This window comes from Micromesistius poutassou, assembly GCF_964030765.1.
Source record: "Micromesistius poutassou genome assembly, chromosome: 8".
Lineage (NCBI taxonomy): Eukaryota > Metazoa > Chordata > Actinopteri > Gadiformes > Gadidae > Micromesistius > Micromesistius poutassou.
Genome location: NC_140278.1, coordinates 18,100,882 through 18,113,982, shown reverse-complemented (window position 1 = coordinate 18,113,982; position 13,101 = coordinate 18,100,882). Strand labels below are relative to the sequence as shown.

Sequence of the window (13,101 nt, the reverse complement as noted above, 5' to 3'; positions counted from 1 at the left end):
TTTAATAAAGCCCATTTGACAAATGTATGCAGCCTTTCAGATATGACTGTTGGCATACACTTAATGCATTAGCAAACGCAACGCTCAATTTTGTGAAGCCTAACGTGACAGGTTGCTTAATACTCAAGTAAGTTTGCATTAGCTTTATAATCGTAGGCTTTCCATAGGCACATCATTAACCAGTCAGAAAACGCATACAATCAAATTGAAACATAAACAGCCAAAAATAAACGTTCAAGCTGTCGAAACTCTATGCCATTGCAAAGTATTTATCCAGAATAGTGAGAAATGTATTGAAACACAAAATGACAAATGAAAGCTGGGAAGCTGTGTTGTGCAGATGGCCCAACCGCCCTACGTCACTTCCGCTGTCGCCACCTTCTTTGTCTCTGGCCCTGGCTGCGATTGCGCAGGACTGTTATCTTATCAATTTCCCTATAATCTTGAGGATATATTCACATATATATCCATAATTTTCTGCTGTTGAATGACAGTCGACTCTGAAATATATATGCCTAAAAGCAAAGCGCCAAAAATGGATGACCTGGACTACAGTAAGCATTTAAATTCCGCTGTTTCAGCTCGCTATCGCTACGGGAGCTAACGCTAGCGCTGTCGCTACTCAGATGTTTATTTGCTTTAACATGGCATGAAAGAATTGTATATAGTTCTCAAGTTTTCAGCTTAGCCGAAAACACCTCTCGTGTCACGATTTCAATGTTAGTTTGTGTAGTTTTATTCCACAATAGCCTCGTGTGATACTCGTTAATTGCGTTGAAGGGACTACTATTGTTAAGTGTTAAAGGGACTACTCTAAATGCAATATAAATAGGGCACCATCAGCCGACTATGTTTACTCTACAGCAAGGGCGTCTAACGAACCGCTATATTCATAATAGTCAGCCTTATATTAATCCCAAACAATCTGCCATTTAAAGCCACTGGTTGTCATGTAATTCATCATGGGCTGTGGGCGTGGTTGTTATTGAAGTGCAGCTGTCATTGTGCAGTCATGTCTGGATCTGGAATACAAAGCAGTCCTAGCGTCGCTCCATCTACAGCATGTGTGTGAGATGTGTGGTGATGCGTGTCCCACACCATTGTCCGACAATAGGATGATGCAGTTTGACTCGTATGAATTGTATGACTAATCGATGAAATATGCGACCCTTTTGGTTGGATTACAATTCCATCTATGGGATCTCTAGTTTCTATAGGCCTGTTCTACATACACGCCATACAATTGCTGGACAATGTGTGGGGACCAGTTTGAATTACAATGGTTCTTAAATAGTTAAGCATGAAATACAATAGGAAAAAATAAAATGCATTGGACATGTTGTATCCAGACAGTACATGAATCCGAACCGTAGTCAAAAGTAAATAGTCTTGCCTGTGTGAATGTAGGTTAGATATTAAGTCTGATAAAAGAGTAACCATTTGAGTGTGCTCACATGCAGTCCTCCCAAAGCAATCAAAAGTCACAACCACACAGCTCTAGTCATGGGAATTCTTTCAACTGGGCCTTTTAACTTCTCCTATTGATCTGACAACAAACCGCTGCACCCAGTAAGTTGCCACATAGCGGCTGTGAACAAACTCTGGGTGTGGTCAAACATCCGAGGGAAGAAGCAAACGATAGATAATAACACAAATGAAGTACATTTGTGGTGATGAATGGTACTACATCCCTGATGGATACCCCATTGAGATGTTAATGTAATGTGCTCATTGCAGTGCTATTGTGACCACACGTTTTCTTTCCACTGCATTATGACTTGTCTTTAAACAACACTGGCAGAGGATATAATGGCCACCAGCCAACACGTGCCTGGGGAATAGCCACATTGTTAATGCCTCGCCTCGGTCATATCTCTGATTTGGTGCATCTGAGGCAGCAGCAGTAACGATGATATATACTTTAACTCCTCCTGTCCCAGTCCCAGTAGACCTGAGCCCAGAGGAGCGCTCCGAGCTGGAGGACATCCGCAGGAGGAAGGGCGCCCTGCTGCAGGAGATCCAGAGGCTCCGTGAGGAACTGAGGGAGGCCATCTTGGAGGTGGAGGGGCTGGAGAGCAGCACAGAGGGCAGGTGAGAAGAACAATATGCTGCGCTTTTGGTGTACCCTGGAAATCCAGAGTTCTCGTGAGAGCACAATTTAAATTGGCTCAGCGAGTCACTCTGGGAACAAGCAATATACTCACTCCCCGATTCCTCTGGATCCGAACATTAACCAATCACATTGGTGTAACTGATGTAGGCGGGCCAAAAGAGTTGCTGTTTTACCAACCGGATACGGCAAGAGTCTTATCTATTGGTTAGCTCCGCTGGTCTGGATACATCACCCCTTGTATTATTCTGATTGGTCGTAGTGTTATCCAATTGCGTGCAGTGATATTTTAAAATATTGAGTTGGGCCATTTTCATTACTCGTCGCCAGACCCTACAGCTTCCTAGATGTGGGTCTGGATTTCCAGGCTATCTTTTGTGTGTAAGCACCACTCAAACCCCGTCATGAATGGTGTGATATTTTAGTTGTGTTTTTCTTTATTCCACACAGCAAAACCCTTCAAAAAAATAGGCATGTCGCAATGGGGAGGAAGAAATTCAACATGGACCCCAAAAAGGTAGAGCGCTTTGACAGTAATTCCCTTGGCTCTTATTTGGTCATGCATGACTTGGTTAAGGTAACATGTTTTAAATCCACTCTGTAGGGAATAGTATTTCTAGTGGAGAACGACTTGCTACGACACACTGCAGAGGACGTCGCTCAGTTCCTTTATAAAGGAGAAGGCCTCAACAAAACTGCTATCGGGGACTACCTTGGCGAGAGGTGAGATTTGTCTTGCTTCTCTTTCCCCATCACACCCTCACGCTCACCCTGTCACGCACACACTCTCCTGATACTCTTTAGCTTGTAGGCGTACTTACCCTGGTATGTGATATTACTCCTGCAGGGACGACTTCAACCTCAAAGTACTGCAAGCCTTTGTTGACCTCCACGAGTTCACCGACCTCAACCTTGTCCAGGCCCTCAGGTGGGCCCTCACCTCTTTCTGCGGGTTCAGTCTCAGGACTCACTGTGCCTGTTTGTGCTGTACATCTAGTCCACTCCCATCCACTCCCTGTGTCTCCTTGCAGACAGTTCCTGTGGAGCTTCCGTCTGCCTGGGGAGGCCCAGAAGATAGACCGCATGATGGAGGCCTTTGCTCAGAGATACTGCCACTGCAACCCCGGGGTCTTCCAAAGCACCGGTATACATATAGACACACGCATCCACACATTTGCAAGCTGTTGGATCTCCTCTGCCCTGGCCACGTATGGCTGTATTAACTTGTGTCTCCTCGCTTTGCCCTCCTCCCAGACACATGCTACGTGCTGTCTTTCGCTATCATCATGTTGAACACCAGCCTTCACAACCCAAACGTGAGGGACAAGCCGGGGGTGGACCGCTTCATCTCCATGAACCGGGGCATCAATGAAGGAGGAGACTTGCCAGAGGATCTGCTCAGAGTATGTGGCCCGACATTTTGTTTTCCATCCATCAGCCATCCTATTCCACCTGTCACATTGGGACACGTGGTGAATGATACACCATCATGGGATATCTATTGTGCTCATCCGGGTTGTCCTTTCTCCTCTAGAATCTGTATGACAGCATTAAAAACGAGCCCTTTAAAATCCCAGAAGACGACGGCAATGACCTGACGCACACCTTCTTCAACCCCGACCGAGAAGGCTGGCTGCTCAAACTGGGTGAGATATCATTGACGGGGACTGCAGGGGAGTGCTGCTACTCTCTGTAGAGAGCCCTATATTCAGTTGTGAATTAACCCCACGCTGTCCACGCTGCTCTACTTGCACACGTTTTAACATTTAAATTTGTTTAGGGTGAATGATCCATAACATCCAGTGTGCTCTTTTCTTTTCTATGCCTTTGGGCTGGGACGTGCCTATCTCTGTGTCTCTTTTAGTCTGGAAAATGTCAACAACACATGGGATTTGGTCGGGTTTTGGTTCTGAAGATGTCGCCACTGTCAATAGATTGCCGGCAAATACATGAACAAGCTGCTGTGGCATGAAGCCAAGATGAGCTGAGGGGAAAAAATGACACTCTCATGTCACAGCAGTCGAATGTAACTGATTGTTCTTCCTTGCATGGCGGGGGCCTGTAATTGGTGTGTGACTAATACTATCTCCTTCCTTCCTTCCCTTCCTCTTCTTTCCCCACCCCCCCACCACTACTTCCCTCCTCTGTCCATTCGGTCCTCTCAATCCTCTGGTCCCTGTTGTCTCTGCTTCCCCTCCTCCTCCTGCTGTGATTTCCACACTCGGCTGCTGCTGCCGTTGCTGCTTGTTTCTCAGGAGGTACGTACCCCTCACGCCAGCAGTTGACCATTGTTCACTGTGGGGAGCGCAGTCACCTGGCTAGGCTGCTTGGAGGACACACCCACACTGTCCATTCATTTTGTACCACGCTGCGGCCGCGTGGCTCGGTCCAGTGCGCTGGTGTTTACCGGGCTCTTGTGTTTCAGGGGGGCGGGTGAAGACCTGGAAGCGGAGATGGTTCATCCTCACGGACAACTGCCTCTACTACTTTGAGTACACCACAGTGAGTCTCGGGGTGGAGGAAGCAGTGCGTTCACCGAGCGGCTGACCACTGTGGTATACATACAACTGAACAGTTGACCTGAACGCTTGAATATCGTGAAGCTTAACCGACCGGTCTCTGTCCTGTAGGATAAGGAGCCTCGGGGTATCATTCCTCTGGAGAACCTCAGCATCCGGGAGGTCGAAGACCCAAGGAAACCGGTACGTTTTCCCCTGTTTGTTGTTTTGAATGGATGCTGGAGCTGATTTTGAAAAGCTAAGACTTTGAGAAGCTTCAGGCACTGAAGTATCGACAACTCTGTCCGTCCATCCGTCTGTCCGTCCCCCCTCTCAGAACTGCTTTGAGCTCTACCTCCCCAACAACCGCGGTCAGCTGATCAAGGCCTGCAAGACGGAGGCTGACGGCCGCGTGGTGGAGGGGAACCACATGGTGTACCGCATCTCAGCCCCCACCCCCGATGAGAAGGACGAGTGGATCCACAGCATCACGTACGTAGAGGGAGACTGAGGGAACCGTGGGGTTATTGTAATAGTATTGCTATTATGGATCCACAATATACTCGAGTATTCTCTTTCTGTATTGATGGAGCTCTTGGTGGGAGCATCCATACGATGGGGAGAGTCCTGGTGATTGCTACCCCAGCGTCTTGTTGAGAAGGTTGACCCATTAAATCTTGATGTAGTGCTTGGTCTGTTAATTCAATTAGATTCAATTTTTTTTGTATAGCCCTTAATCACCATTACAGTCCCAAAGGGCTTAACCGGCCAAATATTTATGACACCCCCCTGACCCCAGCCCCCAAAAGGGCAAGAAAAAACTCCCTCAATCCGCAAAGAAGAGATCTTGAGGAGGAATGCAGAGTGGGCGTTCCCTCCTTCCAGGAAGGGTCAGGAGTGCAGTGTGTGCCATAATTGACATGCATACATACAGGGAAAAAATATTAAATTGATAATTGGGTGCTGGCCAGTTAACCTTAAGGAGAGTCCAGGCATCCAATCGCAGTCACCGCGACGCGCTAGAACAGACATAATAATGAATTGGATGGGGAAAAGTGCATAGTGGAAATGTAGACTGTTAATTGGGGGACCAACCACACTGTAGGCCAAGGTAGTCTAGTGTTGCATTGATTGTGTTCAATCCGTATGCGGTCGACCCCCAACGTCCACAGTTAACCATGCCCACGGTGCTTCACCCAGACCCCCCTCTTCATGCCCACAGCCCGGCTATATGAGAGACGTGTTGGGAGGGAAAAGGAAGACACTGAGGCACACATGGTCACATCTGACCTTGATTCTGTTCCTCTTCCCTTCGCTCCCCTCCTGTCTCTCTGCAGCTCTGCGGTCAGTGTGGATCCCTTCTATGAGATGCTGGCGGCCAGGAAGAAGCGTATATCACTGAAGAAGAAGGAAGAACAGCCGTAGATACTTCCGCCCAGCTGGGGTTTGCTTCCAATTCCTGTCTTTCCCCCCCCCCCACCCTCCCCCCTCATCTTATGAGTCCTCCCAGCATTTTTGTCTCCATCATTCTGGACTGTTGGTTTGGTCGGTTAGCCAACACGTTTGTCTCTTTCAAACTCATCTCGTGTCCCGACGTGAGGACTCCTTGCCATCTGGTTTGTAAGACTTTTCAGAAGCTATACTCGGGAGTAAAGAGCTCCTTCACTGTGGTTGCCTTTACTTCCTAAGTGATGCTAGGACGACTACTGCTGCGACCATAACGCCACATTAAGAGCACACCGTACTACTACTACTACTACTACTTCCCCTTTCTAACTACGTCCCTCACTCGTTTGACGTCAAGGTGAACTGTGAAATTTGTCTTATTCAGGGTAGCAAGCAATTCTAGTACTCTCAAGTCACAACTTTTAATTATTTTTGTTCAACATTTACCAAGTAGGTATTGATCGCTTAGCTACAGGTTATTGCTCTTGTAGCATTGTAAAAAAACCACACCAAAGTATTGTTGTTCATTGCAGTTCATATTAACATTCACAGAGATACATTTGTACGGCCTAGTTGGGTCTCTACTCTCTACGTTATCTAACTATTTGGCCGATAATGAGTCATTTTCGGTTGCCAACTTCTATTTAGCTGAGCTGTTTTGTTCTTTGCGGATATCTTAAGCCGGCTTACTGGGCTGAGACGCTTGTATGTTTCTCGGTATTCATGAGCAATAGTCATTCTCGAGTAGAGTAGCATGGTGCTGTTCTTGATGGCTTGATGAATGCCTTTCTAACACAATATAGACTTACGAGTTAGGCTCATGTTTATGACTTGATATATTGGCATACCACATTCTCCCCCCCAGGTTATTGCTGCTAGATAACTGCTTGCATCTCTCTCACTTTACACATCTTTCTCACTTTTTACGTTTAATATCAACGTTTTAATATAGGTGGTTTGGACACTTCCAGGTCTTTGCGTTGTGCTGGGTTTTAGGGAGATGTTGAATGGCAGCTTTGTTATACGGTCACCTTTTTTTGTGTAAATAGTTGTTAGCATATTTGTTTACAATACACATAGAAATGATTTAATTTATTGTGTCTTTGTTAGAAGAATCACATTTTTTACAAGCTACTGTAGGACTGCATGTTGATCAATGGAGGCATTATAGGGCGAGTTGGGCCATGCGAATATTTTGTACATTTATGGAGACGCGAGAAGACGTACTATTGGATATACATGTAGGATTTGAGATTGAAGTCGCTCATCTGTGAATCATGTTTTTGTTATTATTATGGAGAATCATGATCAACGTGATTATGATCATTTTGTCATTTGTCAAGACATGCTAATCGAGATGTGACATTAGAAGTGAGCTGTTGGGTGACTGAGTAGATCGAACCAAGCACAAGCAGTGAGCTGTACCATAGGCGGATAGCTTCCTCCTCACTGTCCGGATGTTAAACACGGTCTTTACTCTGAAGAAATCAAACCTCAACAACGCTTATTACTGATGTACCAAGTGGAAATTTGTTTCTTGGCTGCTCCATAGTTATTAAATTATATGCATTAGTTTGCCAGTGGCTTGGAATTGAAGATTTAGGTTTGAAATACTGCAGCTCTGTAGGATAATTGTCCCGCACTTTATCATTTGGTTATTATTTTTTTTGCTATTTGAAGCTTTTTCAAATGCTCATATTTGACTGTTGATACTAATACTCTTTACCGCCCTCTATCAGTGATTTGACATGCCTGCAAAGTCCTTGAAGGTTTTGCTGTGACTTGTGGGAATACATGTAAATGTGAACACTAACCCCATCGCCAGGTCCGTCCCCACTACAGGAAGCAGCAAAGACATACTTGATCAATATATTGCAATAGATCTGCTTGTGGTGCACCACTGCTCTTGCCCTCTGGTGCATCGGCTAAATGTAGAGGCAAGCCTTTTATCTGACCTGATGTTGCTTCTAGGAAATAACTGAAGCGTGGTCCTTGTGGGAAAGATTAAGGAATGCCTTTTGTTCACCTGGGTTTTACCAAAATACACTAAACTAACAAGCCCCGCCTCCCCGCCCCTGCGCTCCTACTGAATGAAGGTTTGAACTTGTCATACGACAGGGCCTTGATCTACCGGGGAATCTTGATGTGCAAAGTTGCCAAAAGCTGTTGGGACATTTACAATAAGTTATCTCAACACTGACGGATGGATCTAAATGATCAGACACATGACTGAAACTGGGCTGATGGTACCTGATTCCTCAACCACCTCTCTTCCAGAAATGTAGTTTATTTTGTATTTATTTATTTTTGTTTATTGCAGGATGGGTAGATCATCTGTAAATGTAGCAAAACAAAAACCGAGGTACGTTGTGTCAGGAAACTACTGTGTAACAATAAAAGGTGAACTGAAATTAACTTAAGCAGTTTGGTGTTTTTATTGAAACAATGATTAAAAATACTAACTTAGGACAAGTTAAGACAGTTATGTATGTATGTGTCTGTTTAATTGATTGGGGACCCATTTTAAAAAGGTCACTACAGAATAAATTATTACTTTGTACCAAATAATTGCAAATAAATTTAGTTCTACTTCAATGCAATGTAATGACGTTTTGATATACAAGAGTAAATATACAGTCAAGGCCAAAGCTGTTGAACAATCTCCATTGTGAAAACACAATATAAACTAATTACTAATATTGTGTGAAAAATATTCTATATTCTACCTTATTCCTTTAATTATATAAAACAATAGCTATAGTTACCAAAATGATTGCTGTGGTAAGCTTACTATATCATTTTGTTATTATGCTGCTTATTATTAGCTTAATGTTTAAGCTATGCATTGTATGTACATTTCAAAAGAATTGTAATGCTAAATCCATCATAATCTGTCAAATAACGGAACCTAACTGAGCCATCAAACCATAGTTCGTCATAGTTCAAATCACAGTTCAAAAAATGAATCACAAAAAAATTCAAATACAAAAAAAGGGTCAACATATTTATGATGTAAAATAAGACTACATGGGGAACTTCTTTGGTTTCTTTGGTAAATTAGCTGTATCTTCTATAGAAATAGTTTTCTTATAGAACGTTCATTCCCAAAACACTTTCAATCAACACAGTTCTCATCATTCAGATTACACAACATAGTTATCTACCAGCACATTGAAATGATCTAAATGTATATGAGCCCTCTAGAAAAATACCTGACAGAATTAAGAACATGACAATATGTCACATTGTATGTGTGATGTAAGTAAAACTCAATTCTCTTTTCACATTAGGTATGTACATGGTAATGCATTATAGAAATACATTGTCATTTGTGACGTACAAACACTTTTTTGAAAAAGGTTGAAACATAAGAAGGCATTGTTTTTAAAAAGCGGGAAAGAAGCTAGATGCTACAGAGTGATCCATCAAGAAGCAGAACGCAGGTCGATGTGACTGAAGAACAGATGTGCTATGTTCAGTTCTTGTGGTCGTTTCTTTGACCATTGACCTTCAAGGTTCCAACCTTAACGTCCACGGCTCCTCAAAGGTTCCCAGGCCCGGCCGGCCCTCAGTGACAGGGGTCAAAGGGGTATTTGGTAGCCCCTCCGTGAAGTTCCACTTCGGTTTCAGACCAGGCTATGACATCCCCACTGAGATGGCTGCCACAGGACGCTAGGCTGTAGATGTCCCCGGGAGTCAGGACGTGGGACCACATCTGCAGGTCTGAGATCTCCCCGACAAACGACTGGGTCGCATCAAAACGACCGCCCAGAGTATCCTGACCAGACGAGAAAAGACATGCAGGCGAGATGTTAATCGTTCAGTTCAACACATTACCTTATCATTGAAAGAGGTCATCAAGGAGGAGGTTTTACCTGCTCCTGTCCCAGGATGAAGATGCCCCCAGGCTTGATAGGGTGCCAAGCAGAGAGGTTGGCCCCGGATCCCCTCTGCACCCCGTCCTGGAACACCTCCCACTGCCCATCTCGTGTCGACCACGTCACACACACATGGTGCCACTTCCCATCGCCCAGAGACAGCGGCAGCGACACCGCCTGAGGGAGGAACGGTGGAGATTAAGAAGAGAAACGTCAGGTTCCATTTTATGTAGTAGACATAGATGTACTGAACAGTTGTAGGCCTAATCTGGTGGTTGTTTACCAGTATTCTACTGGTTCCACTCTACTCTGGTGCAGTGTCTCAACAGTGATCTGGCTGCAAGTGCTACACCTCTTGCCGTGACAATATTCTTCCATACCTTTTCCAATCATCGTATTCCGATGGGGGGGAGGGTGGGGTTCTAAATGACCATAATGGGTGTAGACTTCCAGATGGTGTTGGGGGAAAAATAATGTTGTGCCATTGAACAATGAGGACCAATATTATTGAATAAAGTCTGCCACTTTCTAATGTGAGTCCCTAGCAGATTGACACCATCTTATAGATCAGGTGGAGGGAGTCTTAGCGCTAAGCTGATTGACAAGGTGTTGACACGACGCATGGTCACAACACCCAAAGCCAGCTACGGCTTAATCCAGCTCTCCACAGGTGTGCATGCTCTAGTTCTTCCCACCTTATCATCGATCAACAGCTCCATGGGGTTGCTCCCCCACTCGATGAGCACCAGCTCATTGGCCTGCCCGGGCACAGAGTAGGAGAAGGGGGTCCCCAGGCCCAGGCCCACACCCGCCTTGATCCACAGACACAGGGTCAGGGCGAAGATCTCGTGGAGGAGGCTCTTCTTCAGTCGCCCGTACATGTAGTTTGTTCTTATGGGGAAGCCGATCTGGAAGGCGTTTGAACTCTTGATGTTCTTCCTGCTAGGCCCTGTGAACAGAGAGGAATAGCATTAGTCCCGTTACAACTTTGTCTTGCCTTGTGTAGTTTTCATGGGCTGCAGGTTATGGTGACACAAGGTGATGGTTGTGGACGGAATGGACAGCACACCTGATAGGTGCAGCTGGCTCAGCATGTCCTCCAGTTTGTTGTGGTGGAAGTGCGAGCGGGGCACTGATGTCCGGTACCCCGTGCGGGGAACGAGGCCGTGACTCTCCGCCTCATTGCTGCTTTGGCTCCCGTCGTGATCATCATGGTCACCACCATCATCCTCCTCCTCGTCATGGTGATGGTCATCATCGTCGTCGCCACCCGCACCCGCGCCTGCGTGGCCGTCGCCGTGCTCCTCCCTGTGGACTCCGTCTTCGTGGCTCCCGTCTTCGTGGCCTCCCTCTTCGTCCTCGTGGTGGTCTTTGGGGTGCGTGTCGTCGCCGTGGTCGCCGTCATCGGGATGACTGTCGTCGTGGCCGTGGTCATCGTGGTGATCCGGGCCGCTGAGGGCGGCGGTGTGCCGCTGCAGCTGCTGCTCCAGGGTGGCGATCTTCCTCTGCAGCAGGTCCTTCAGGGAGTTGGAGTAGGTGTTGGACGTGTTCCTCTTCTGTTCAGGGAGAGCAGATAGAGCAGATGAATGAGACCACCATTCATATTGATCATAGGACAGGATTACATATCACACGTTCCACAATTACTCTATCACTATTTCCTCACTGTGATACAGAGCAACGCGAGACTGATGAGATGGCACACCATACACGTTCATCAAAATACACTCACTTACTTACATGAGTCGCTACAAGATCAACAGTTTATTTGACATTCCTTGTTTATTCTCCTGTCCTTCTCTGCCACTCATTGCCCTCTCAGCTAATCCAGGCTTTGTTGTCTGCATGTATGTCCTGATTACCGCCCACTCAAGGGAGATCACATAATTGATTCTGATCTTCGAACTGCGCCCCCCCCAAACCCCCCACACACTGACCCCGGTCTCTGGCATCTTTGGTCAAATTAACTGGTCACAGTGTCAAGACAACACAAATATCCCAGCTGACTGGTAGAGAGAGGAGTAGATCCAGGGAATAAGAAACAGGGACAATGAGCCAAATCCCATTAACCCAAGTCAACCCCACCTCCAGCCCCAGTCACCCTGAGCCCGGTCCTCAGCCCTACCCCGATCAGAGACACGCTCTCTGATCTGGCACGCTGCCCACCTCATGTATCCATCAGAGACAGAAGATCCACTCAGGTGTTCTGGCATTTGCTGCCGCTGGTTGCTACTAGAAGTAGCAGGATAGGATTTCCTTATGCTTTTATCAAGAATGCATAGTGTACCGTCCAAGCAGCACCCGATTCAGGAAAGCCATTTTCTGGGCATCCTGCAGAGCTCCACCTTCCCTCAAACTTAACCTCTAGTTATTTCCCCCTATACATTGTTAATCGCCCTGACTCATTCATTTTTAATCACTTTCCCTACCCTTTTCCTTAATGGCTTCAACCTTTAGCTCGTCCTCTCACCTGCAGGTTCTCCAGCCGGTCCTTCAGCGAGTGCAGCATCCTCTCCATCTGCTCTGGCGACGAGCTCACCTCCCCCGCCGTCGCGTGTTTATCCTTCCCCTGGTTGTTGTTGTTTGTGCCGTGACCCCCGACCGACGGGTGGTGCGGCGCCTCCGGTGCGAGGTTACCATGGTGACCCTGCCGGGGGCCGTGGTCAGCATGGGTGGGGCGACCTCCTCCGTGGCGGGAGTGCGCGCCCGCGGGGGTGCCGTGATGTTCGTCGGCATGGTGACCGAAGCCCTCGCACAGGGCCAGCTTAGCGGTGAGCTCCCGGATGGTCTCCCTCTGGTCCAAGATGGTCTCCTTCTGCTGGACCAGGCTCTCCCGCAGGTGGAGTATGGTGGTCTTGGCCTCGTCCGTCATCCCCCACCCACTGGGGGGAGGCGGCCCTGTGGCGCTGCCGTGGTGCGCCGACCCACTGGGCCCTGACCCCCCCATGCTGGGCCCCCCCATGCTTGGCCCCCCCATGGGGAAGCAGGAAGGGTCCAGGTCCACAGGCACAGGCATGCACATGAAGCGGGGGTGGGCTCCGTAGTCGTAGTCGGAGCCCCCCAGGGCGGGCGCCGGGCGGAGCAGCAGCAGGAGCACAGAGGAGAGGAGGGCGGGGAGACGCAGGGTGGACGGGGAGAGAGATTCAGGGAGACTCATGGTTCCTGTTCT

At 47.1% G+C, this 13,101-nt stretch overlaps 2 protein-coding genes across 2 annotated transcripts; one reads left to right on the top strand and one right to left on the bottom strand.

The window, feature by feature from the left end:
* The first annotated feature begins 408 nt into the window (after window positions 1–408).
* Window positions 409–8,463, top strand: cyth2 (cytohesin 2). The gene is made up of 12 exons (XM_084471386.1): window positions 409–554; window positions 1,941–2,091; window positions 2,561–2,627; window positions 2,715–2,833; window positions 2,958–3,038; window positions 3,142–3,254; window positions 3,365–3,513; window positions 3,645–3,756; window positions 4,536–4,612; window positions 4,741–4,812; window positions 4,946–5,100; window positions 5,946–8,463. Exons 1-12 carry the CDS (start codon window positions 488–490, stop codon window positions 6,031–6,033), a joined length of 1,251 nt encoding a protein of 416 aa, XP_084327512.1. The 5' UTR covers window positions 409–487; the 3' UTR covers window positions 6,034–8,463.
* Window positions 8,464–9,622: 1,159 nt separating this feature from the next.
* LOC311350968 (neuronal pentraxin-2) lies at window positions 9,623–13,089 on the bottom strand (the record flags this gene model as incomplete). Its single annotated transcript, XM_084471059.1, has 5 exons — window positions 9,623–9,832; window positions 9,930–10,109; window positions 10,628–10,881; window positions 11,002–11,488; window positions 12,403–13,089. The coding sequence occupies 5 exons, from the start codon at window positions 13,087–13,089 to the stop codon at window positions 9,623–9,625; spliced, it is 1,818 nt and encodes a 605-aa protein (XP_084327185.1).
* Window positions 13,090–13,101: the final 12 nt, after the last annotated feature.